The 27956-nt window shown below is 43.6% G+C and overlaps 1 protein-coding gene across 1 annotated transcript in view; it reads right to left on the reverse strand.

The window, feature by feature from the left end:
- Positions 1-27956, reverse strand: part of LOC115541616 (mediator of RNA polymerase II transcription subunit 13-like) — a 175349-nt gene that overhangs the window by 27311 nt on the left and 120082 nt on the right. Inside the window, exons 10-14 of the mRNA XM_030353442.1 lie at positions 9192-9998; positions 8644-8857; positions 5219-5297; positions 4962-5083; positions 4473-4569 (exon numbers count right to left, since the gene is read on the reverse strand). Of these exons, the coding sequence (XP_030209302.1) occupies positions 4473-4569; positions 4962-5083; positions 5219-5297; positions 8644-8857; positions 9192-9998 (1319 nt within the window). The remainder of the gene's footprint in view (positions 1-4472; positions 4570-4961; positions 5084-5218; positions 5298-8643; positions 8858-9191; positions 9999-27956) is intronic.

The raw sequence follows: 27956 nt of genomic DNA on the forward strand, positions 1-27956 counted from the left end.
GACAGACGGAGGGAGGGGGGGAGTTCGGTGAGTGCATGATCTTCGCTCTGTGAAGATCATTGCTTTTTGCTGTTTTTATGCTGCACTACAGACTATTCTGCCTTTCAATTTGTATTTCAGTGAGAAATGATTTTACTAACATAATCATGCTTTGTATAGTGAAATCATAATTCATCTTTTTTTTTTCTTATTTTAAATTGGTCATGGGTCCGGATAGGACCGTCACTTGGTCCGGACCCGGACTGCGGTCCGCCGTTTGGAGATGCCTGCTCTAGGGTCTATAGCATATAACCACGTTGTCTGATTACAGTTTAATTAATTTTTCACAATTTACCAGCTCTCGTTTTGAATTCACCGCGCAATTCGTTTCAATGGGAATCGCGACGTTCTATACTTTCAACATAAAGTGTACATATTTATAATTTGAAATTCACCCCAGCCTTTACACCACAGATACTATTGGGTCTATATATGACTGCGTTTTCTGATTACAGTTTAATGCATTTTTCCAGAATTTACCAGCTCTCGTTTTGAAGGCTGAACGGACAATTTGATTGGAATTACTTAGTAGGTGTCCGTATATCAGGGATTAATGGACACGGTATAATTAAAGGATATAAAAACATAGACATCCTATCTAATATACTCCGGCGGCTGGTGACCAACAATTTTGGTGGGCACAGTAATAGACAGGGGGTCTGGGGTTTCCCCCCCCCCATAAAAAAAATTGAATTTAATAGATTTGATTTCCTGTATTCTGGTGCATTTTGGGGATTGCCACTACCTATTTACCTACTATTCATTCAGATTCATAGCCTACATCCTGACTTTGGGCCTGGACAAGCTTACACTGCATATACAGACCTACTTTATGGCCATTCCAACAGCCATTGCTATTTGACCCATTGTTGTTACTCTGATATTGAGACAAATCATGATCACTGTCCCATAGCGTCCATTTTTTGTCAGTCTCAATGTCTACTTCAAATGCAGTCAGAAATATGGGACAGTTGCTTCATTTTGTTTATATGCTACAGGCCGAAACTAAATTAATATGCAACATACTTGCTCCTTTTAAGTATAAAATTGCTTGGGGAGATCCCATTCCTCCACTGAAAAGGGTGGAAAGTGCTTACAACTCTCTGCTAGTTAGCGATCTATCTCTTCTCTACATGTAGTTGTGTTGGGCGAATGTTGCTGAGGGAGGTAGCATATTTGATTGATTCGCTGAATTGTCCAATCATGTGATAATAACAAAAAAGAAATGCGATACGATTGGCCTGGGGCGCACACTGTTGCGATCCGAGGGCGAATTTTCTTGTGCCAATGAAAAGCTGTCTCTGCTTGATAGACAGCAAACAGTTAGCGAGCTTACATGACTTCAACGTGGCTGGCGCCCCTGACTTGGAGGAGGGCTTTATTTTGAATTACAAATAACTAGCCTAGCCCAAATCATTGACGTTAAGACGCATTTAAATGGTTGCTGGCAGTGACAAGTATATCACACAATTAAACGAGGATAAAATATATGTATTTTTGTTGATTTATTTCGGATTGATAATAGTTTATTAGTGGTTGAAAGATTTATTCAAGTGAATATTTCACGGAGGGGCGGCGCCCTAGCGCCCTCTATTGACCCACCGCCACTGATCATATAACATGATTTGCGTTTCCATCCCCCTGATTTTATGCAAATTTTGAAGTATCGAATCAGTAAACGATGATGGAAACACCACAATTCGCATAAAAATCCTCTAATTCACAAAAAAGTTTATCCGCTGGCTTGAGGTGGTTTTTGAGAAATGCAAAGAGAGTAAATGCGCAAAATGGGAGATGGAAACACACTTTTCGAAACAGCTGTGACGTAGCGAACATTGAACATACAGGACTGACAATTTCCTTCCGATTTCCGGCAATAGCAACCCTGCCGACATCAACTTGTAGCGTCAATATATATATATATTAGTGCTGTCAGTTAAACGCGTTATTAACGGTGTTAACGCAAAGAAATTTTAGCAGTAGCAGTAGCCTGTTTTTTAACGCGTGATTAACGCAAATTATTATTTTTTTAAAAAAATACTTTTTTTTTTTTTGGGCTCAAAACAAAGAAGCAGTAGCCTGACTGCTATGTTCAAGCCATATCTTTGTATGTTCATCGTTTAATTGCATCATAGGCTTTTTTTTTGTACCGTCCTGTTTTGATCAGTATATGCCAATGTTGTTATCAATAAAAAAACATTTGCACAAGGCAAGCCGATGCACTTCTCCATGTTGATAAGAGCATTAAAATGAGAAAAATTAATGGGACAAGGAATTCAAGGGATATTTAGCATAGATTTTTTTTTTACGATTAATCGTGAGTTAACTATGGCATTAATACGATTAATCGTGATTAAATATTTTAATCGCTTGACAGCCCTAGTTTATATACATTTATAGACATCCTATATCATATGTATATGATATAGTATGTCTATGTTTGCATATCCTTTAATTATATCCTGTCCATTAATCCCTGATATATGGACATCTACTAAGTAATTTCAGTCAAATTGTCTGTTCAGCCTTCAAAAGGAGAGCTGGTACGTTGTGGAAAATACATTAAACTGTAATCAGAAAACGCGGTTAGATGCTATAGACCCTGGAGTATCTGTGGTATAAAGGCTGTGACGAATTTCGAATTATAAATATGTACAATGTATCCTTTAAATACGTCCATGGAACAGATGGCCAATGTGAATAATAGATTTGTGTGGACCGCTGAAGAGGTAAAACTTTTCCTTGCTCTCATTGAAGAAAAAAACATGCTTGATTGTCGACAGGGGGGGGGGGGGGGATATTTTAAGTGCAATATTTATTCATAACGTCGGATTATAACACTTTAAATAAGAATGATTAGTCAAAGTTAGATTAAACTAATAGTGCATATATTTCAGTGATACAGTGATGTTGTAGGGGTGGATGATACAGTATTGTTTGAGGGGTGGATGATACAGTGATGTTGGAGGGTGGATGATACAGTGATGTTGGAGGGTGGATGATACAGTGACGTTGGAGGGTGGATGATACAGTGATGTTGGAGGGTGGAAGATAAAGTGATGTTGGAGGGGTGGATGATAAAATAATGTTTGAGAGGTCGATGATACAGTGATGTTGGAGGGTGTATGATACAGTGACGTTGGAGGGATGGATAATCCAGTAATGTTGGAGGAGTGGATGATACAGTGACGTTGGAGGGATGGATAATCCAGTGATATTGGAGGGTGTATGATACAGTGACGTTGGAGGGATGGATAATCCAGTGATGTTGGAGGGTGTATGATACAGTGACGTTGGAGGGATGGATAATCCAGTGATGTTGGAGGGTGTATGATACAGTGACGTTGGAGGGATGGATAATCCAGTGATGTTGGAGGGTGTATGATACAGTGACGTTGGAGGGATGGATAATCCAGTTACGTTGGAGGGGTGGATGATACAGTGATGTTGGAGGGTGGATGATACAGTGATGTTGGAGGGTGGAAGATAAAGTGATGTTGGAGGGGTGGATGATAAAATAATGTTTGAGAGGTCGATGATACAGTGATGTTGGAGGGTGTATGATACAGTGACGTTGGAGGGATGGATAATCCAGTAATGTTGGAGGAGTGGATGATACAGTGACGTTGGAGGGATGGATAATCCAGTGATATTGGAGGGTGTATGATACAGTGACGTTGGAGGGATGGATAATCCACTGATATTGGAGGGTGTATGATACAGTGACGTTGGAGGGATGGATAATCCAGTGATGTTGGAGGGTGTATGATACAGTGACGTTGGAGGGATGGATAATCCAGTGATGTTGGAGGGTGTATGATACAGTGACGTTGGAGGGATGGATAATCCAGTGATGTTGGAGGGTGTATGATACAGTGACGTTGGAGGGATGGATAATCCAGTTACGTTGGAGGGGTGGATGATACAGTGATGTTGGAGGGTGGATGATACAGTGATGTTGGAGGGTGGATGATACAGTGATGTTGGAGGGTGGAAGATAAAGTGATGTTGGAGGGGTGGATGATAAAATAATGTTTGAGAGGTCGATGATACAGTGATGTTGGAGGGTGTATGATACAGTGACGTTGGAGGGATGGATAATCCAGTAATGTTGGAGGAGTGGATGATACAGTGACGTTGGAGGGATGGATAATCCAGTGATATTGGAGGGTGTATGATACAGTGACGTTGGAGGGATGGATAATCCAGTGATGTTGGAGGGTGTATGATACAGTGACGTTGGAGGGATGGATAATCCAGTGATGTTGGAGGGTGTATGATACAGTGACGTTGGAGGGATGGATAATCCAGTGATGTTGGAGGGTGTATGATACAGTGACGTTGGAGGGATGGATAATCCAGTTACGTTGGAGGGGTGGATGATACAGTGACATTGGAGGGGCGGGTGGCCACAGCTGAAGCGATGCACTCACTTGAGGGGTACGGTACGGCCACTCTCCCCTCCTTCCCTGAAGGGCGATCCTCTGCTGATTGAGGGATTATGGTCGTGTGCTGGTTTGGAAAATTGCCCTAAAAAAGATGTACAAATCAATTAATCTCAACGCACGTCCGTGCATTTTAAGCTCATTGACCTAATGCTCGCCGATAATTCAATGTTATACAATGGTATATTGTGAAGTCATCAAGGTCACTATGCATCCCAGTTAGTGGTATACATTCATAACAAGAAGTCAATCAAAAGACACAGTCTTCACATCATGCAAAGGAAAATCTGTGTCATGTCTTATATCATCATTAACTTCAGTGATATGTCAAATGTCTTTTTTTTTTCTTCCATATTTTGATAAATGTATTGGGGGTGTGATATTCCCAATAAGTGTTGTTATTCTTGGATATACAGTAATGGTAACCAAAATTTCTTCACCATACCAGAGGCACAAATGTACGTTTAGCATCCTTACCCCTAGTTCCTCGTCATCCTCATCGAAGATGTTATCCAGATCAGAGATGTTGACGGCCAGGTCTCCCTCTCTGGTCAGGGAAGGGTTTGTTTTGGCGGATCCTTCATCTTGGCCCGTTTCAACTGTGGCTGGGACCAGAAAAAAAATTATTTCGGCAGTACATTGATTTAGATGAGGAGCTTCAAGATCGATACTTTAAGCAGTTGTTATTGATGAAGACGTGAGGCATTAGTAAACGGGGTAAATGGTTTTCTCACCTGATTTGGGGGCAGAGCTGAAAATTGACATGGCGTCGTTCACGTCCAGGTGGGCGCTGTTGGTTGTGATGTCCTCACCCTGGTCATGTGATCAAGAACAGAATCATCTCAAGGCTCTGGCAAGTTTCCTACAAGTGGTTTCATTTATAACACAAGCATTATACTAACACTAATACAGCATTAGGATAGGGTAAGCGTTAGGGTTGGGGTAAGGTAAAGGCTTAGAGTAAGGGTAAGGGTTAGGGTAAGGGTTACGGTTGGGGTAAGGGTTAGGATTGTGGTAAGGGTTACGGTTGGGGTAAGGGTTATGGTGAGGGCGAGGGTTGGGATAAGGGTAAGTGTTGGGGTAAGGTATAGGGTTAGAGTAAGGGGAAGGGTTAGAGTAAGGGCTGATTATGGTTCCACGTCGATGTAAAGCAAGGGGGTTTACGGACACATTACGTATTTGCGGACCCTCCATTCGTCCATCGCAAGGGCCTGACATGCAGCAAGGGCTGTGATTGGTCCGCTTACTAAAACCTGACGCAGAGCCAAAACAGGTTCACGACTGCGTCGAAGCGTCTGCGGGGTCATTGCGCTGCGTCAACGTGAAACCATAACTGAGCCTTATGGGTAAGGGTAAGGGTTAGGTTAAAGGTTAGGTAAGGGTAAGGGTAGTGGTTCTGTAAAGTTTCAGGTTAGCCAAAGATAATAGGTTCTGTAAAGATTCAGGTTAGAAAACCGAAACGCTACTATGTTTTTTTTTAGAAAACTGCGATTCAGGGTTTGAATTCTGCTATTGTCGTCTGATTCATTGAATCCGCTGTGTTTGCCAGGGTCTCAGGGTCTTCCGACTCTGGGGAAGAGCCTGCTAGTTTACGCACACCCCTTGCGCATTTGTTCTCTCAACCAAACGTGAGACGTTGTTTGACATGCTGGATATCGTCAGAAAGGTATTTTCATTGGCTATTAGGATATCTAAGGCCCGTCCCCGACCCTTGCTGTCTGCTGGTGTAGCTGTCAATCAAAGTATACACGCACCGTTTTGATAGTGATCGCCTCATTGGCTTGTAAGGCTTGTAAACAAGGAAGTATTGGTCTTACAGACATGTGGGAGGGCTCTATGTCACCGTGAGACCCTGGCAAACACAGCGGATTCAATGAATCAGAATTCAAACCCTTTCAAACGACAATAGCAGAATTCAAACCCTGAATCGCAGAAAAAAAAACATAGTAGCGTTTCGGTTTTCTATTTTTCGGCTGCTTTGTATAAGATGGCTTGTGCATATACACAATGTAATTACACTAAAATAATATTGATATTCGATTTCTGCGGACTCTTTTGAACATTTCAAACTCACTACCGTTTCATTCAAACTCACTTCCGTTTCATTCAAACTCACTTCCGTTTCATTCAAACTATTAAACTCCTTTTACATGTAAGTATGAGAGTGTATGGTCGTGTATGTGAGAGAGCATAGTAGTGTATGTGAGAGAGAATAGTAGTGTATGTGAGAGGGTATAGTAGTTTATGTAAGAGAGTATAGTAGTGTATGTAAGAGAGTATAGTAGTGTATGTAAGAGAGTATAGTAGTGTATGTGAGAGAGAGTAGTAGTGTATGTGAGAGAGTATAATAGTGTATGTGGGAGAGTATAATAGTGTATGTGAGAGAGTATAATAGTGTGTGTAAGACCAAGTATGAATTCTGTCCCAGACGGCCCCTCATAGACATGAGCACCCCCTTATCGCCTATTGACAATTACTGCTGGAGGACGTTCCTCCCTGAACCTCCATTGACTCCCATTGAATAACATGGGGTTCAATGGGAGAGAGGAGGAAATTCCTCCTTTGAGTGGGTGTGACTAGATAAGGGATCTAAATTGCGCCAACGTCTATTCACGAATAGGCTGGAGCCCTGGCTGCGCTATGAACCAATAAGGAGGAGTCCTGGCTGCGCTATGAACCAATAAGCAGGAGCCCTGGCTGCACTATGAACCAATAAGAAGGAGCCCTGGCTGTGAAGCACCCTGGAGGGAGGGCTCATCCCCTCAAGTCTAGGCTACTAGAACAAACAAACCCGCTCAGTTCGTATGCCTCATTTCCACCGAGAGGTGCGCTACTGCTCGTTGCAGTACAGTGCGGCTCTGTTCGCTTATATTGGCGTTTCCAGCGCCAAAAGTTGGGCAAGGTCCCGAAATAAACACACTGAGCCTACCTATTTTTCGACACTCCTCCGTTGGATTACCAAGCCATCTGAAAGGGTCGCGAAAACGTGGAGCTACACACGCCGTTATTCTGAAATCACTAAAAAAATATCCCATTTGGTATGACCAGGTCACTGATATCTTTGCAACACAAACAGCGAGGAGGATTGACTTGATCTATAAATGAAGTCCCTCAATCTTAATTGACTCAACACCATGACCAACATTCTGAAACATCCATTAACATCCACATTTGCCTCAAACAATTTTAAGCATTTTTAATGGCATCACTTTCGGTCTTGTGTCTTCATTTTCTTAAAACAATTGTCGCTAAAAGTAAACATAGGCAATTTACAACCTATAGCTTCAGTCATTGAGGGCAAAAATAGGCCCAATGTTGGGACACGATTTTTTTATTTTGTTTGACAAATCAAGAGTAGGCCTGATTTGTATAATTGGCTTTGCATCCTTTCCTTCTGGCCTTGTAGTCCAAGACATGCTGCCCAACAGCTTTCAAAGTGCAATGCTGCCACTGGTGGATTTGTATACATTTTATTCACATAATTATCCCTCCCTGTTTTTTTGTAGTTCACCAAAACACCCTGGCTGAATCCGAATACTCATACTTGACTGCTATATAGTATGCATTTTGTAGTACGCCACAAATATAGCGCGTTCAAATGCTCAGTACGCATTGTGTAGTACGGAAATTGTTTCCGAATGCGTACTGCCGCCACAGTAAACAACGGAGTTCACTACGCTATCCCACAATGCAACCGGAGTCTGGTAACGAACGAAGAAGAGATGGCTAACCCGACACATCCAGAAAGACGTCGTAGAAAGCGGTGAAAAAAAAGAGACATTAAAGAGTAAAAAAGTAAAGTAAGTAATTAAGTAAATAGAGACACAATAGCAACGATGACAAGACGGAAAACAGGTAACTTTTGCCGGCATCTGAGGGGAGATACGTCATCTCCAAACATCCGGTGGAGTTTTGGCGGTGTTCGGAAGCGTTCTGAGGCGTTCTACGCATAGCTGTAGACCGTACTACACAGTCAAGTGTAGTAAGGTCAAGTAGTATACACTGAACAGAAAAAGTATGTACTAAGTATTCGGATTCAGCCTAACATTGCAATCAGGCAAATGGCAACCAAGCGCACAGCCCTTCCTCCCTCACTTTAAAAACCACCAGCTGCCACTGGAATATATATTTATTGACCTGACCCTAACATCTAACCCACCTTGTCCCTCCTGCTTGGTTCCCTTCCCTGGCCCCTGAGTCTCTTGGAGGAGGAGAAGGTGTACTCCAGGTCCTCCTTGAAGTCGTATGGATCCTCCCCAGGCTCCCGGGGGCCCTCCGACCCAGGCCCCGGCCGGACCAGGCTGAAGGTCTGGACGTGCTCCTTCACCCGCTCCTCCGAGATCTTGAAGATCTTCTGGGTCTGCACATACAACCTGGAGAACACAAGAGGTACGACTCATTAATGAGCTCCTCCTAATAAACACTCTGAATACATGCTTAATGTTCTAAGAGGAGGAGGAAGAAGTGAGTAATTATGGAGCAACCATGTGTATTCCAAAATGTACGCTCTAGTGCACACTGTACACACAACATGATCAAATCAATCACATCCAACAAGCTTCAGGCAGATTGCTCAGAGATTCCTAATATTAGAAAGTGAACACAACCTTTTGGCTTGGAGTTGAACCCCACTGGACTCTCATCCCTGATGGCGCGAGGATTAGGGGTCAAAAAACCCTGACCATAAGCCAAACCCGTCTCACTCACCGTTTCAGCGCCAGCCCGTCCGAGGCCGTCTCCATCTTCATCTCCCCCAGGCGATCTACGGGGAGATCGGGGGGCTTTGGGTCGACCTTGTTGCTGGAGGGCATGCGGTATCCTCTCCACCAGCCCACCCTAGTGTCCTTGGGCTCCAGCAGGGCTGCGTACAGGGCCGTCTCACTGGGCATCATCCCCCCCAGCCCGGAGCCTCCTCCCCCCACTCCTCCATGCGGGCAGGGGGGCAGGTCCATGGGGAGGTCCAGCAGGGGGTCCCGGGGGTCCTGCTCCCGGGGGTCCTGCTCCCGTGGGTCCTGCTTCCGGGGGTCCTGCTCCCGGGGGTCCTGCTCCCGGGGGTCCTGCTCCCGGGGGTCCTGCTCCCGGGGATGTGGACTGAGCGTGGGGGGCAGCGGAGAACTGGGGGAGTGCAGCAGGGACCTGGGATTGGCCCTCCCGACGTCCGAAAGGGTCTTGGTGAACCTGCAGCCGGGCCCGGAGGGGGGTTCCAGACAGGTCTGCTGCTCCAGGGAGGCCAGACCCCCCATTGGTGGAGCGGAGGACGACTCTGGATCGAAGTTGGCATCTGCGGCAACACACACACGGTGGTGGAAGGGGGGCGCAGCAACGGGCCGTTTGGACGGCTTCTCCCCTTTCTCACTCTTGTCGGAGCCTTTGGCGTGCTTGGCCGAGGAAAGGAGGTAGGAGGAGGAAGAGCCGGAGGAGGAGGAGGAGCAGGAGGAGAGGACAGAGTTGGCCCCGGCCGACAGGCTAGCAGTGGACTGGTTGGCGGCGTTGGCTTTGGCCTGCTGCTTGGACCTGAAAGCAATGGAAAACTCTCAGGGCGCTGGGTCGGTGATGTTCGCATGATACGCCTTGTCTACTCTATATCATTTAAATATTTGGATAGTGTTTTTAATTATGCGTAATACTATTCATTCAGTTATTTCTACTCTATATAGCACCGCCGCGAGGGCAACACCGCCGCTGGCCGCCGGGAGGGAATCGCGGGCAACAATCCTTTTCTCCTCCATGTCGCGGGTCAATCTGGACTTCAATGGGAGTCAAAGCCAAAGTTCCTTTACCCAAATTCCTTCTCAACCATGTCCGAGATAACCCCCGCTACGAGTCTCGTTGTGGAAGTACCAGAGAGGTCAGAGAACCCAACAGTCTAGTCTTTTCACCAAATGGGGGTTTAAGTAGCATATTTTATTACGTATATAACTGTTCATTCAGATATTTGTACTTCATATCATTGTAATATTTTAAGAAGCATTTTGGATTATGTATAATACTGTCCATTCAACTATTTCTGTTACATATCATTTTAGGACTACTGGAACACTACTGGGGGTGGGTTCATGGTGTAGGACTACTGGGGGTGGGTTCATGATGTAGGACTACTGTGGGTGGGTTCATGGTGTAGGACTACTGGGGGTGGGTTCATGGTGTAGGACTACTGGGGGTGGGTTCATGATGTAGGCCTACTGTAGGTGGGTTCATGATGTAGGACTACTGCAGTTGGGTTCATGGTGTAGGCCTACTGTAGGTGAGTTCATGATGTAGGACTGCTGGGGGTGGGTTGGTTCATGATGTAGACAATAAAAAGTTGTGATGTGAAGCTTCTTCAATCATGATGAAAAAAAAACCTACTGGGCGTGGGTTGGTTCATGATGTAGGACCACTGAGGTGGGATCATGATGTGACTACTCTAGCTCGGTTCATGATGCAAGGCAACTAGGGGTAGGTTCATGATGTAGGACCAGTTGGGGAAGGTTCCTAATGTAGGACCTCAGTACTCCTACCTGTAACAGGAGCAGGGTGCCCTGGCTCCTAGGTCGTTGAAGTCCCATGTGGTCACCCCATTCAACACCTCTTCCATTGGCATCAGTTCACTGCTCTCAGTCCACCTACAAGAAGGAGTGAATGGTTGAATAAATGAATGGGTGGATCTAGTCCGGTTTTACTTATTTTGATGAATGTCTGTTGGTTGTCAGGTATCTTGCTCAAGGATACGGACAATGGGGTTCAAACCCAGACCCTTATGGCTTGCGGTCAGGACAACCTTACCCCTGACTATTCTGGACCATCGGATGGCAGTTCTGTGGATCGGGACGAGGGAACTGAAGACATGGGGACTAGTTAGACTAGACTAGAGGAAGAGTTGTTACATCAGTTCACTTACTTCTGCTGATGCTGGTTGAGATAACACTCCCTTCCACGCTTGATGAACCACATGGTCAGTTAAGCTTTTCCCAGAATGCTTTGGGCTCAGGTTGGTGATCCCAATGGTAGTTTCTTGAGGGGTAACACTAGAGACCGTGGTCACAAAGCCGCTGTCCGCTGAAATAACACACAAAAACAAAATGGCCTCCGTGAGAAGGTGGATGAAATTGTCTCATTAAAACATTGTAATATATGCAAAACGACCGTGGGCAAACCCCAGGGTTAGTTATATTAGCATAAACTATCATAGACTATTAAAGATGTTTTTATATATATATATATATAAATAGAGAGAGGGACAATACCATCGCTATGATAAATATTTTGCTACTAGTTTAGTACGATTGTCTGTATGTACTTAATGGTTTATTTATCTTATTAATTCTACTGTACAATTAATTTGTTTTCTATTATTGGACCTAATTGTCTGCACGCTCGTTCGGAAAGTTTAATTAGATGTTGAATGAATGTTTTGACGATGCGCTCACAGTTTCACGGAGGATCAGATCGATTGATTGTCGATTAGTTATCTGTATGCTTAATCTAAATTGCATAAGTGTTCACCAGGGTCAACATCTCTTTAATTATTTGTTATTATCTGGGCAACTGCCATTTGTCCTTTATACCTTTTTGAATCATGTTTTGAATCACATTTCTTCTTCTTTCTTAATATGACCAAGCATAGGTGTTCTGCATGCACTATGTTTGAGCCCATTGCCTAGAGTAAATGTACCTGAGCAGGGCTGTTCGGGGGAGGTGGGGGGCGTGAGGGGCGCGCTGCAGTGGCTGGGCTCCCGGTGCAGGGCGGGCGCCCCTGGTACTTGAGGGGGGCTACGCACCAGCAGGTCACTCTGGGCAATTAGCACGAAGGCAGCTGGATAGGTCATCCTCACGCCACCTTGGAGAGAGAGAGGTGGGAAGAGGGGAGTCAGTGTCGTTGCTCACAGTGAGAGAGCAAAGCGACAACTGCCATCTGTTTGAACTGCTGCTCTGGAAAGGTAAAACAAAATAATTATAAATAAGAACAGGTTTTTTAGGGATGGTCTGGTTTTTAATGAATATATGACTTCCCTGCTGCTGTTCTACTTGGGCCACTTCACTTACAGTTTTTCTCGATTGTAAACACACCAAAAATTGAACTATGCACACAATTCTGAAAATGTGAAGCTCCTGTATCAACTACAAGACTCCAGACTGCTAAACTCTAAGCACAATTCCATTGTTTCCACAGTTTTGCTAAACTCTAAGCACAAATCTCATCATTTAGCACACTTGGTTCACCTGGATCACACTGGCCTTCACAACGCAACAACTAATTACCATAAGTCTAACTCACTTCTCACCTGTTCAAACTCAACCTGTCAAAAACACTTCAATCATGTGTCAGAGCATAAAAAGAACTCGGTGAGCTCTACTGTGTTGTAGATATGGTCCTTTGGCCTGATCAGGATTGGAGGTGGGATGCATACTGATTTACATCTGTTTCTCCTCATTTATATTATTATTTTTTGGCCTACTTAATTTCAGCTGAAGATTTTACTGTATTACAGTAAAAATTATATAAATTTGCTTTGTTACCTTTTTGTACTTATTTTATCATTACATCCCCCGAAAGAAAATCTAAACATTTTCTTACTATAGTGATTTTCATTTTACTTATAAGTGCAATTACGGTACTGTAATTTACCAAAATAGGTAACATTGTTATATTGTCAGAACACTGTTGCAGCATCAACTATAGTCGTACAGTATGACTCTGGGAAGCTGGGATTGTGAGTTTAGCCCATTGGAGCTCATTAGATAGGGAAATATGCATTGTATCCTATTCTGATAAGATTGTGTCAATGCAATATTTATATGATATTTTCACAGTATTGTATTACAATATGGCAACAGTCTTTATACTATATGTACCACCTAATTGCAACTTTAAAAAAGACAGCTATTTCTAAACAATCTCGTACATTGGAATATGTAACATGGCCTCATAAAGCCAAAACATATGTATCTAGAAAATGCATTTCCTTCAGAAAATGCGGCGAGTGCTGTAGTAAAAAGTGCGGTTGAACATATTTTTTAGATTTATAGATTAAGACATAAAGAAACGTTAAATGATTTACGTAAATCAAGTGAAGGGATTTGAACAAAAGTTCAAAAGTCTGTAAACAACATGGAGTAAACAATGTCAACATGCACACCATGTAAGAAAATGTCATTATTTGGAAACGAATAAGTGACAGCTGAATGAAAAGCGCAAAGCATTGCTAAAAATGCAGAAATGTAAAAGATTGTTGCCCAATCTGGCAACAATGCCTGAACGTCCCTCCAAAAGTAGCTCAATCCGGCAGGAAAAGAAGCCCAGTCTGGCAACACTGCTGAAACATCCTCACGCACCAGCGTCAACGTAAATCAATGAAAACAGCAGAAAACGAAGCCGGTATGAAACTGAAACTGAAACTGGTTCTGATTCTGAAGAAAGTTTAATTTTGAAAATTGATTTAGTTACGTCTTAAACAGTTGAAGTCCAGACGTCCCATGTTTAGTTTTTCTAAATCGTTCAAAGACGTTTTCTGAAACTATAGCTCAATTTCTCAAAACTCTAAAAACAAACCTGAGAAGAGTTACTGTAATCATTTTGTCAAAACTACACAATAAACACGAGTAAACACAGCTATCAAATAAATATCATTACATCTCTTGATGTAATGATGAAATCAGTGCAATTACAAGTGCAAAAGTTAAGAAAGCAAATACACATATTTTTACTGCAATACAGTAAAATGTTCAGCTGAACTTACTGCATAAAAAGCTTTTCGTAGGCCAACAAAAAAATAAATAAGAATATAAATGAGGGGAAACAGATCTACATGTAAATCAGTATGTATCCCACCTCGAATCCTGATCAGGCCAAAGGACCATATCTACAACACAGTAGAGTTCACCAAGTCCTCTTTTATGCTCTGACACATGATTGAAGTGTTATGCCAGTTGAGTTTGAAACAGGTTAGAAGTGAGTTATACTCATGTGCTTAGAGTTTAGCAAAATGTGAAAACAGTGGAATTGTGCTTAGAGTTTAGCATTCTGGAGTTGTAGTTGATGTATGAGTTTCAAGTTTTCGGAATTGTTTGCATAGATCCATTTTTTTCTGTGTATACAATCGAGAAAAACTGTAAAAAAAAAAAGATAGTATTTTAAAAGTAGAATATCTTAAAAAGTATAAAATATTTTAAAATTTTGAAAAGAAGTGCGTAATTCTAAGCTAATAGGAACATTTTACAATTTGAATAGAGTCTCTAGATGAAAAATTTAGGAAGGAGATAGGTCCCAAAGTTTGGAGAGAATAATAAAGAGGAAAAGAAAGAATAAAACTTTAGAAGAACAATAGTTTGAGCGCTGCATGCAGCACTCACCTAAATAGTATTTTATGGAAATATTTTGAACTGATCACACCAGTGTTTAATTTATGCTCTCTAAGAGATATTCATTTGATAGCTTGTGTTACTGTTTGTTGGAAAAAAATCCCTTTTGAGAAGAATTTCTGTCGTTTTGACAAATTGAATAACTCTTCTCAGGTTTGTGTTTAGAGTTTTGAGAAATTGAGCTATAGTTTCTAGAATACGTGTTTAAACGATTGAGAAAAACTGTATATGATATATTCACAGTATTGTATCACAATATGGCAACAGTTTTTATACTACAGTACCACCTAATTGCAACTTAAAAGCAGAAAAGCTATTTCTAAACATTTTTTTACATTGGAATATGTAACTTGGCCTCATAAAGGCAAAACATAGTATGTAAATAGCATTTTGATGGAAGTGTTTTGAATTGATCACACCGTGTTTAATTGATTAACTTTCTCAGGTTTGTGTTTCGAGTTTTGAGAAATTGAGCTATAGTTTCAGAAAACGTGTTTAAACGATTGAGAAAAACTGTCAGCCATTACCCACTTTGATTCATTCAACAGTCTGCTGCCTCTAAACATATATATTGACAAACGTACTTCGCATAAATCAATGGCATATTATTATTCCATTCGATTTTTCTTGCGGTATCAAACAAAGAACCCCCCACCACCACACACAAACACACACACCACAGCCTTGCTTGTAAACCCCTGGCCACACTGTGAGGCTCTGGAGGTCTACTTAGATCACTGCAGCCACACTTCACTGCAACCACACTTTGCTAATGACTATCGGCTCAATGCGAGATAGAGAGAGAGAGAGAGGGAGAGAGAGAGAGAGAGAGAGAGAGAGAGAGAGTGAGAGAGAGAGAGAGAGAGAGAGAGAGATTTAGAGGGAGAGAGAGAGAGCATTGAACAGTGAAGTAATCAATGCGTATCCTCATTGTTTGCCGTGCGACATCAGTACGATCAAATGGGATTCTCACACAAGAAAAGAGCTTGATTCCCTGTATTGTGCGTGGTGGTGGTGATGATGGTGGTGGTTGTGATGGTGGGGGTATTAGTGTGTGGTGGAGGGTGGTGGTGATGGTGTGGTGGTTGTGATGGTTTAGTGGTGAGGTGGTGGTGGTGGAGGTGATGGTGGTGGTGGTGATGGTGGTGGTGGCAGTGGTTGTGGTGGTGGTAATAGTGCTGGTGGTGGTGATAGTGCTGGTGGTGGTGGTGGTGGTGGTGGTGGTGGTGTGGTGGTGGTGGTGGTGGTGGTGGTGGCGGTGACGTCGGTGGAGGTGATGGTGGTGGAGTTGGTGGTGTTGTTGGTGGTGATGGTGGTGATGGTGGTGGTGTTGGTGGTGGTGGGGGTGTTGGTGGTGGTGGTGGTGGTGGAGGGTGGTGAGGTTGTGGTGGTGGTGGTGAGGTCATTGATGGTGGTGTTGGTGGGATAGGGACACCATTTCTTTGCTTTGCGCAGGCTGCTTACTGACTTAAGATCAAAAATGAATTTGGTGTCGATACTGCGTTAACCGTGTGTGCAAAGTAAAACTAAGCCTCTGGAATCCAGCGAGAGGGTCCTCGCAGTGTGTCAATACTTCTCTCTGGTACCCTGGGTATTACGTCCCTCCTTACCTACCATTCGTCTCACTTCAAAAAGGCAAACACCTAAGGGATGTACAGGTCTCTACTGGTCGTTACTGCCAAATAAACCCCAACCGCTTCGCTGGACATTATCCTAAATAAATCAAGAATTGTGTGAATAAATATAATAACAAAAAAGGATTAGTTTGATTTCCAAATCATTTCATTGCTTCCGCTACATAGATAGATCTAAAGTTGGAATGTTGTGTCCATAGCAACGGTCTGTTCTTCAAAGCAGCAGTCTGCTAGGCGAAATAATAGACCATAGAACACCTTATTGACCAATCCGGATCGAGTCTTTAACATAGACATGTGACAATTCTAAATATCGCAATTTGAAAGATCCTTTCTCACCTACGATGACCTCGACCGCCACGTGACATGTGGGGTCATAGGCCCGCTCTCCTGGCTCCCTGTCCTTCTCCAGGTCTCCTCCTCCACTTCCTCTCTCCTCCTCCACCCTCCGCAGCACCATGGGGTAGAAGTAGCTCCACTCCTCCATCAGTTTCCTCACCGCCGGGTCGCTCATCTTGTAGGTCTGGCCCGTCAACGTGCCACTCAGCCCGTATGGACTCAGGATCACTACGCAGACACACGCACACATACACATACACACACACAAACATACAACCACACGCACGCACATACATACATACACACTCACGCACATACACACATGCACGCACACACATCCACCCATGCACGCACACACATACTCACATGCACGCAAACACAGACAGCCACACATAGACACACAAACACATCCACAGAAACACACACACACGCACGCAGGAAGAGATGGATAAATAGGTGAGCTGTAGTGATGGGTCGGTCGCGAACGATTCGGTCAGAACAAACAAATACCCAGGTGAACGACGAGAACTGATTCCCAAAACAAGAGAACTGGTTCTTTTTTTTTTTAACATAAACAAAAATATGGTCACGTAAATAAAATATACAAACGAACAGAGCTTCGTCTCCCGCAACATTATATTGATTGAGTCTAAAACGTTCTCATCGATTCAGCCAATGATAAGGCACCACCACACAAGTTTACTTACGATCGCTGTAGGCTTCAATATCATGCAAGCACTGTATGTTGTCTTTTTAATTTGTTCTACATCACAATTGCATGAATTAATAAAGTATTGTTTTTACCTACCATTACGAGGCTTGTTTGGTCTAGTTGCTAACATGCTTCACTGCTTATTAGCGCTACTTGGCAGCGCTAATAAGCGCTGCCAATAAATTGGCAGCGTTTATTAGCCAATAAATAAGCGCCAATAAATTCTTACTGCATCCCATTATGTATTAAGGATATTTATGAAAAAAAAGGCACATATGTGCTTTATTTGCTTAATATTTACACTTAACCTGGGTAATTTCGCCAGAACATTAGAAAGTAGTAGGCTACATGCATGTTGATTAACATTTATTTCCATAATTTCCGATTCCCTTGCAAATGACGTAACAGACCATCTGACTTAACGAACGAATATACAAAAAAAAAATCAAACAAACAAATCATGATAATGAACGGAACTGAAAGAACTGATTCCCGGAAAAGAATAATTTTGCCCATCCCTAGTGAGCTGGGAACCATAAATCTATCTCTATCAATATATATATCCCTATCGATATATATATATATATATATAATATATATATATATATATATATATATATATATATATATATATATATTTATATATATGTATATACATACATGTATATTAGGGGTGTGAATCTTTGGCTTCAGACGATTCGATTCGATTAACGATTCAGTAGTTGGCGATTCGATTCAAGGACAATTATTATTTTTTTAAACGATTCGATTCGATTCTGTAAACCACGATTCGATTCAGTCAAATTTAAACCAAAATTCTATATCCGTGAAATAAACATGCAATAATGTGACACCCTGTCATGGGTAGATGTGTTGGAGCGTCTTGAACTAGGTGGAAAATCACTCAGGAGCCGACGAGAAGTTTGGAAAAAGATGGGATCTTTTATTTTCCCAATTTAAGGCCCATAAGGCAATAAAAATAAAACGAAAATCAACAAAAAGAAAATACCTTTCACTAAACAAACTGAATGGGCTTGAGAGTCACAAAAACATCAATTCGAACTTAAGCATACTGGACCTTTATATTATTGCTAGAATTATTATTATTATTGCAATAAACATAATTACAAAAACTCGGGGTCACTTCCGGTTTACCCGGAAGTTATGACGTTAATTTAAACCCCGTTGACGCGGCACACATTCTCTAATACAAAGGCCCTGTCCACACAAAGCCGATTTCATGGCGAAACCGCAAAGGTCTTGTACGGTTCGGCCTTCCGTCCACACGAAGCCGGCGAATCCGCTGAGCGAAACCGTAAACTTCTGAAACCACCCTCGGAGATGGTTTCAAATCTACCCGGTTTCGTTTTGGATTCGTGTGGACGCCTGAAGCCGACTGAAACCGTAAACCATGACGTCATCCCCCCACCCATCGACCCTCTAGCCAATGACTGTTAAGCCCGCGGAGTCTCACCCTTTATGCGCATGCTCGCCTCTTCTTTTTATTTGTTTTTCTTCTGGCTTTCTGTAGCAGAAGCAGCGCCCCTTATAGGCCTGGAATGTGTACTACAGCGTTTCTACAGATCTACCCGGTTTCGCTTGACTCCGTCTTTACGGAGATACTCCGAAACCGGATAGATCGAAGCCGTAACGGTTTTCGCCTGTTTCGGCTTCGTGTGGACGGGGCCAAAGTCTAGACGAGACGCTGGTAAGACGAACATTTACGCTGTGTTAACATGTAACTTTTAAACTCAATAAACAAACCTGGAATTTGACAACGACATACTTGTTTGAATGGTTATTACAACAGAACAGGTGACGTTAATGGTAAATGGTATTAAACAGAACGTTGTAATGATGGTACTTGCAAGATTGTATTAAACTGCCGTAGCACGCATGATAAATGACATGGTTGATAAATGATTTTAAAACGGTATGAAGGTAACGGAATACATAGTCAAACAAGACAAACACACACAGGCAACATTGAGGGAAGCTATGCGCCCCGTCACACACCCCTTGTCAATTTTACCATTATTCTTTGCGAAGCCAAAATGCTTCCACACTTTGGATTTCAAGTTTGCTGGTGCATTAACAATCTCGCTGCCGCTCTCTGGCATGTTTGAAATGCACCAGTAGAGGGTGAGGGAGAAAAAAAACTCTCGTGGGACTTCCTTGCAAGCTGACTAGCTGATGACAGCTAGTCAGGATTACCGAGCTGCACTTCACAAAATAAACGTGTAAACTAAGTCTTAAAACATTAATCATAATCGATTCATAAGATTTAAAGCATTTATATCGATTATTGGTGAAGCCAAAGCGATTCATTCTATTTATTTATTTTAGAAGATCGATTTAGTTGAATCGGTAGGACTGACAATCGATTCATCGATGCATCGCATGAATCGTTACACCCCTAATGTATATCGATTCATATATCACTCCTTTTCAAGGTCTCCCTCCCATTGGGGTTTTGGGAGATTTCCTTGTATTACTTTTTAGGGTTCAGACGTTAAAGGAGACATATTATGGTGTTTTCCCAACAACTAAACATAGTATTTGAGTTCCAGAAAACATGTTTTTGAAGCTGTTTGCTGGAAACAGCTTTTAGGAAAAAAAATCTTGCCAACCGCTATTCCCCTCTGTTTCAGTCCCTTCAGAATGCGCTGTTTCTGGTGTCTGTAGCTTTAATGCAAATGAGCTGCTGCCCATTGACCACTGAGCTGTCAGACTGAAGCACAGCATGGAGGAGAAGGGATTCTTGCCATTTGCGGACTCCTGGAGCTCTATTGCTGCATTTTATTATCCATCTGTCTATCGTACCTCCATCCGGAGGTACAAGGACGTTGCCTAGCGACATGCACAAACACGCCCCTTTTCCTCATACAGCGAACTCGCCATCTCGGTTGAACTCAGTGGTGACCGAGCAAAATTCTGAGACAGAATTCAAGATGGCTGCGCCCAGTATGACTTGAAGTATTAACTGTTTTCATTGTGCTTGGACCACTTTGGTGGTTTAAATCGCAATTTCAATCACTCGTATTACTGCAATACCTTAGTGCGTCCGTATCTCTGCCTATGGCCTATAGCCTACTTATTTTGGAGTGCATGGTCCTCTGCCAATGCTACCCGCGACAACAGCTTTCCGGGTGGCGTCCATGTTTTCCTCCAACGACCGAGCGAAATAATAACACACTTGAAGTGTGGGCGTGGCGTCAGATCCGAGATCCGAGTCGGTTCGCAGAGAATACTCGAACGCAGCATGTATCTACATAATATAATATAATAATATTATTATATACGGGTATTTATATAATATTATATCTAATGTCACGGCCATGTGCGCTTTGGATGATATTATGAATCATAAAGATGGCGTCTGACGTCTCTGGTACTTCCACAACAAGTAAAGACTCGTAGTGGGGGATATCTTGGCCATGATTAAGAAGAATTGGGGGAAAGGAACTTTGGCCTTGACTCTCTGAAGTCCATGAACCGCGACATGGAGGAGAAAGGGATTGTACTCCGGGAGCTGAGCTGCCGGACTGCCGCCGAGCTCCCCGCGCCGGAGACGCCAGCTTCGGCGGCAGTTCAGCTCCCGGAGTACACAGCCGGAGCTGCCGGACTGGCGGCCGGACGGCTTCGACGGCGGCCGGCGGGGGTAGCTCGGCGGCAGTCCGGCAGCTCAGCTCCGGGAGTACGTCCCTTTGTGCTCCGGACTGCCGCCGAAGCTTCGGCGGCAGTCCGGCAGAGAAAGGGATTGTATTCCCAGAGCTGAGCTGCCGCCGAGCTACCCCCGCCGGAGCTGCTCGTCCGCTGGTCCACAAAATCTTGGCTATGCTCTGATTGGAGGGGAGTGGGGAAGTGGGAGGTAATATTCAAGCGTGCCCCCTTCCTACATAGGAGGGGGTGCCGAAACTGACTCGCTCCTTTGGTAACTGTAGGCGGGGTTCTTTCAGAAATGCATATCTCACTCAAAATCATGTACAGACTTTTTTCAAAGTTTGTATGCGTGTGGGAGCACCAAAGACCCAAAAGAACAACCCATATCCCAGGAAAAGTAAAAGTGTTGTTTTCATAATATGTCCCCTTTAAGGAAGAGTGTGTGACTCTCACTGTTCTGAAGTGCTGAACAAAACACACCCGAGCAAAACAGAACAGAACACAACAAAACACACCCCAGCAAAGCACAACACAACACATTACAACACAACACAACAAACACACCCCAGAATAGCACAACACAAAACAATACAAAACACCCCAGCACAGCACAACACAACACAACGCACCCCAGCACAGCACAACACAAAACACCCTGGCACAACACAACAAACCCCAGCACAGCACAACACAATACAACACAACACAACACACAAACCCCAGCACAGCACAACACAATACAACACAACAAAACACACCCCAGCACAACACAAAAGAATATAACACAATACAACCCAACACAACACACCCCAGCACAACACAATGCAACACAACAGGCCCCAGCCCAACACAACACAATGCAACACAACACACCCCAGCACAACACAACACAATACAACACAACATAACACATCACAGCACAGCAAAACACAACACAACACAAGCCAACACACCCAAGCAAAACACAACACAATACAATACAAAACAACACACCCCAGCCCAGAACACCACACCACAATACAGCATAATACAACACAACCAACGCCAGCACAACACAACACAACCTCAGCACACTACAACACAAAACAATACAACACAGCACAGCACTGAAAACTGAAGTAAAATCCTGCCAGATATTCTGAGGGCTGGTGTTCTAGTGTTGATGTTGTGAGGGCTGGTGTTCTAGTGTTGATGTTCTGAGGGGTGGGGTTCTAGTGTTGATGTTCTGAGGGGTGGTGTTCTAGTGTTGATGTTGTGAGGGCTGGTGTTCTAGTGTTGATGTTCTGAGGGGTGGGGTTCTAGTGTTGATGTTCTGAGGGGTGGTGTTCTAGTGTTGATGTTCTGAGGGGTGGTGTTCTAGTGTTGATGTTCTGAGGGGTGGGGTTCTAGTGTTGATGTTCTGAGGGGTGGTGTTCTAGTGTTGATGTTCTGAGGGGTGGTGTTCTAGTGTTGATGTTCTGAGGGGTGGTGTTCTAGTGTTGATGTTCTGAGGGGTGGTGTTCTAGTGTTGATGTTCTGAGGGGTGTGTTCTAGTGTTGATGTTCTGAGGGGTGGGGTTCTAGTGTTGATGTTCTGAGGGGTGGGGTTCTAGTGTTGATGTTGTGAGGGGTGGTGTTTTAGTGTTGATGTTCTGAGGGGTGGGGTTCTAGCGTTGATGTTCCTCGGGGTGGGGTTCTAGTGTTGATGTTCTGAGGGGTGGGGTTCTAGTGTTGATGTTCTGAGGGGTGGTGTTCTAGTGTTGATGTTCTGAGGGGTGGTGTTCTACTGTTGATGTTGTGAGGGGTGGTGTTCTAGTGTTGATGTTCTGAGGGGTGGGGTTCTAGCGTTGATGTTCCTCGGGTGGGGTTCTAGTGTTGATGTTCTGAGGGGTGGGGTTCTAGCGTTGATGTTCTGAGGGGTGGTGTTCTAGTGTTGATGTTCTGAGGGGTGGTGTTCTAGTGTTGATGTTCTGAGGGGTGGTGTTCTAGTGTTGACGTTCTGAGGGTTGGTTTTCTCATGTTGGGGTGACAGAGGCGGGGGGTAAACCTTGGACGGCGGAGGAGGAGGTCTGCGCCAGTTGGATGTGGTCCTCTGTGACGTGGTAGGCAGGCTGGTGCTGGGAGATCTCCACGCTGGTGCACACGTTGCTCTCCCCGTGGAGGAAGAAGGAGAAGGAGCAGGACAGGTGCTCGCTGGGGAGGCAGACAGAGAGACCAACGTTATATATTTAAATATTAGGGCCCTATTATGACGTTCTGAAATGCAAGTTAGAAGCACGAAACGCAAGTTGCTTTGTGGGCAGATCTCTGCCGCTGTTGCTATTATACCGGCGGATAATTTATTCTTGTGCCCGACGCAATTCTAAAATGGGTTGGTCTGAAGCCCATAGGTGTGTTTTGGGCGTAACGTGCAACAAACCAATGAGAATTCCATCTCCCATCCCCTTTAAGAGCCAGCGCATTTGAACTTTACGAGTTGATAAAGTCTCCGCTGAGACTGATGCATGACCACATGAATTTCAAACTTCAAATGGCTCAGTTTCTGGCCGAATAATAGGCCTCATTCACACCTGGAATAGCGTTTTCTTCTAGAACTTCAGAAACGCTGAGTTGTCATGTCAATTATGGCAAAGAGAACTTGACACATATGAAATGATATGCGGTCCTGTGGCCGCAACTGTGGGTCTATTTAATGATATGCGGCAATACATTAACAACCATCGTTTCTTACCAGTATTGTATACATTATCGTTATCGACTTGTGTTCAAAAAATGTATGTATCCCCCGTTAATATACATTGGCATGGACTGTATTATAGGTTACGTGTTTTAGTTTGCGTGTGTTTTAAAAAGATGGGTGCACACAGTCGCGCCAAGCATCACCCGCATTAATTCATTATTTTAACATTATTTTCTCACTGGCGGTAAAACAATGTTTTCTCACGATCAAATACTCATCAATCCTAAAAGTTATGGGCTTGTACACAATGTCTCTGTCAAGAAAATATGTGTTGGCTGTACGGTGTTTGCAGTTGCATTGATTTTAAAAATACAACTTATTACCGCTGTATCAGCTGTTCTTTCCCAAATAATTTAACCGGGGTCTGCCCGTAATTCAGACGCCTCATTGTTCCGACGTCTCAATGGTCCGAAATATTTCCCATTAGATCGACATGCCACTATGCAAACGGTTCAATGTAACAAAAACGAAACCCATTGGTCCGAAGCAGTGGCGAACTTAGCCCTTTGGGGGCTCCAGGCGAACAGTCATTTGGGGGCCCCTGTATCTACCGGTCTCAGTACCTTATATCGCATAATGAGATACTCCATACAAGGGATGAACAAAAGTCACTATCCTTCTTTCATGCAAATGTTAATTATCTATTTACAAATTGAGAATAACATACAAAACAATAAGATTAGTTATGTTGACACATTACACTGACTGTTAACCATAAGTCCTCATTTACCTGAGGGTTTCCAGTAGCTCACAGCAGCTATCTGCTGTGAGCTACTGGAAACCACTACTGGAAACCCACTGATAGCTGCGTCCAGCTATCACTATATTTCCTGTGCTCTTCAGACCTTTCATGGTTGATTAGATGCATTGCAAGGTTATTCTAGTCTTTAAATCCTTCCTCACTCAGTTGTTTTTGTTTTCCAGAAAGGCAACAACAAAAGCAAAAACACGGTCTGCACTTTCACTGTAGACTAACCAAGACCTGTTCACCCTCTCACCATTTTTCATTACTATGTAATAGTATGCTTTTGTGAATCTGCGGCCCTTGGGCCAGAGTGCTGGGTCATCCACAAGAATATGTGTGCACCTGCCCAAGACACAGCAGCTTGGGCCAGAGTGCTGGGTCATCCACAGGAAGATGTGTCTCGCAGTCATTGTTATCGTTATTGTCATAATTTCAATAACCAAAGTGGAAGAAGGAGAGTGAGAAATATTCACTACCAGTTGTGCATCATCTCCGTCAGTTTGTTGACACACGTCATTAGCATCGCTGCTGGCTGAGCCAGAGCCACTTGGAATGAAAGGAGCAGTAACGTGACAGCAAACGACGTTGACGGCTGCTCTTGATCCGCCGACGGTCCCGCTGCCACTGCGGTGGCTGTAAAACAGCTGGATAGCTTTGGCAGCTTTGAAAGAAAGTCCTGCCTTTGGTCTTTCTTTTTATGTGACCCGCTTTCGTACGATCGCTTCATGTTTCACTCGATTTATGTCTCACTCGATTTCTCTCTCTCTCTCTCTCTTACCGCTTACTGTTTTTGAATTTGACATAATTTCCGCATACGCATGATGAGCGTGATGCGCGTAACATGGAATAGTCCATGTAGTGCAGACTGAAGGGGGGTGCACACGGAAAGATCGTCAAAAACATGATTAATAATTAAACATCCCGATGCTACTATTGTGAAGAGATTTTTATAAAAATAATAAATATGGGGACAAAATATATGCATTGGGGCCCTCTTGACCAGATCAATATTGTAAATAAGAAACTGTTCTTAATGTTTTATCGGGAAAAATAAAGGTAAAAAAAAAAAAAGAAAAAGAAAATTGGGGGCCCCAAAACCTTCTATGGGGCCCGGGGCCTCCAGGCAAATGCCTGGTTTGCCTAATAGTACGGCCCGCCACTGGTCCGAAGGGCCGTTTGTCCGACTTTTCAAAAAGGAGGCGCATTAGGTCGACGGTTCAATATGCCGAATAGGCCTACATATAAAGAGTTTTGTACCTCGCTCGCGCTCTCTCTCTCTCTCTCTCTCTCTCTCTCTCACCTCTCTCTCTCTCTCTCTCTCTCTCTCTCTCTCTCTCTCTCTCTCTTTGTCACTTTGCTCTCCAATATTCATCGTGAACGTGATATGTAGGCCTAGGTTTTATTTGGTGCTTAGTGTGAGAGCGAGAGAGAGAGAGAGAGAGAGAGAGAGAGAGAGAGAGAGAGAGAGGAGAGAGAGAGAGAGAGAGAGAGAGAGAGAGAGGCATAAAACTCTTTATATGCAGGCCTATTCGGCATATTGAACCGTCGGCCTAATGCGCCTCTTGTTTGACAGACAAACGGCCCTTCGGAACAATGGGTTCCGTTTTCGTAAGATTGAACCGTTGGCATAGTGGCATGTCGATCTAATGGGAAATATTTCGGACCATTGAGACGTCGGAACAATGAGGCGTCGGAATTACGGCATGGAACCAATTTAAACCAACGTTATTAATTACCCTAAAACAAGATTTTGTTTTGGAAGGCTGGGATGTAGCCTTCTTTTATCGAGTTTATTATTGTTATATTATTATTTTAACGCATGGCATAGCCTACTACAGTGTTCATTCATGCAGCCCCTATGGAACATTTTTTTGTTTGCATGTTTGTGCTGTGTGTAGCCTACTGGTGTGTAAGCTTATGTTGCAGTTCCGACCAGCCATGGTACGTCAATCGAGCAACACCAACTGCACTATCCGCTAGTGCACTTAGACCAGGTATTTTCTGGTCACTGGCGCAATTCCTTTTCGATCAGTAAAATAACACCATGGTACATTTGCGCCGGAACACACCTCTGCTTTTCGCCGACACCCCTCTCAGGGGGCAAGTGTACTGGGGCGTGTTGGCTGCGGGGGAAAATCTGCTTTACGCCGGGTGCAAACTAGCAACGATACATGCATCGGTGTAGAAAGTCAATTGCGCCGGGTGGGGCCCTACATAGGGCCCTAGATCTCTTTGTTAGTTAGGAAACGGGCTCAGAAGACCACGACTTCCAGGAAGAGGTCTTGTTTGACATGGACGCATGATCAATCATGCAACACATCGGGGAAGTATTCTAGAAAAAAAGAGCTGTTGTGAAACAAACAAAATTTAAACGTCTTTTACAACAGGGGTTCTACGAACAGAATAAAGATATACCACCAGAATGGATGTGAATAAGGAATCAACCTGATTGGCCTGTGGTGTGCAGTGGCGGTTCGAGGGGCGCGGCCACAGGGGCCCTGGCCCCTGCTGAAATCAGATTGGCCCCTTACGTGCCCCTGTTCCGTCAATCAATTAAATTGTGAGCACTTAAGTAAACAACTACAACTTATAAGTCACTAAACTAGTTTTACCTTTTTTTTTAATATTATTTGCTGTTCTGTGCTGTACTTGGTATGTGTGTGTGTGTGTGTGTGTGTGTGTGTGTGTGTGTGTGTGTGTGTGTGTGTGTGTGTGTGTGTGTGTGTGTGTGTGTGTGTGTGTGTGTGTGTGTGGGTGGGAGTGTGTCCTAAAGTGAATCCTGACGGGCCAGGTCATTAGATTGGATGAATTTGTCAGGCGTTTCAGTGTCCTAAAGTGAATCCTGACGGGCCAGGTCATTAGATTTGGATGAATTTGTCAGGCGTTTCAGTTCCAAGCATAACAATCTAGAGAATTCGTATTTTTAAGGTGACTGAGTGAGTGAAAGAAAATGAGAGAGAGAGAGAGATTAAATGAGTTGCATGGCATTGTATCCTTTATGCACAGAATAAATAATGAGAAAATCATTAAGAACTGGCTCATCATTTTTTATTATCGCGTTTGAAAGGTATGACTGTCAAAATGTATTTATTTTATTTCTGTGCTTGGATGTACTTTGTACTAGGCCCCTGAAGGTAACATGTGGCCCCTGAATGGCCCCTATTTCAGAAAAGTCCTAGAACTGCCATTGGTGGTGTGCCAGAGCTACGTCTTCATTACTGACAGCCAATGAAAACCATGTTTCTCTTGAAGACTTTGCACATCTTAAGTGTCTCTGTGGTTCAGACCTTCAGTCCCTTGGGTGACGGAGGGGCTGAGAC

The sequence above is a fragment of the Gadus morhua genome, chromosome 4 (assembly GCF_902167405.1).
Source record: "Gadus morhua chromosome 4, gadMor3.0, whole genome shotgun sequence".
In the NCBI taxonomy this organism is placed as follows: Eukaryota; Metazoa; Chordata; class Actinopteri; order Gadiformes; family Gadidae; genus Gadus; species Gadus morhua.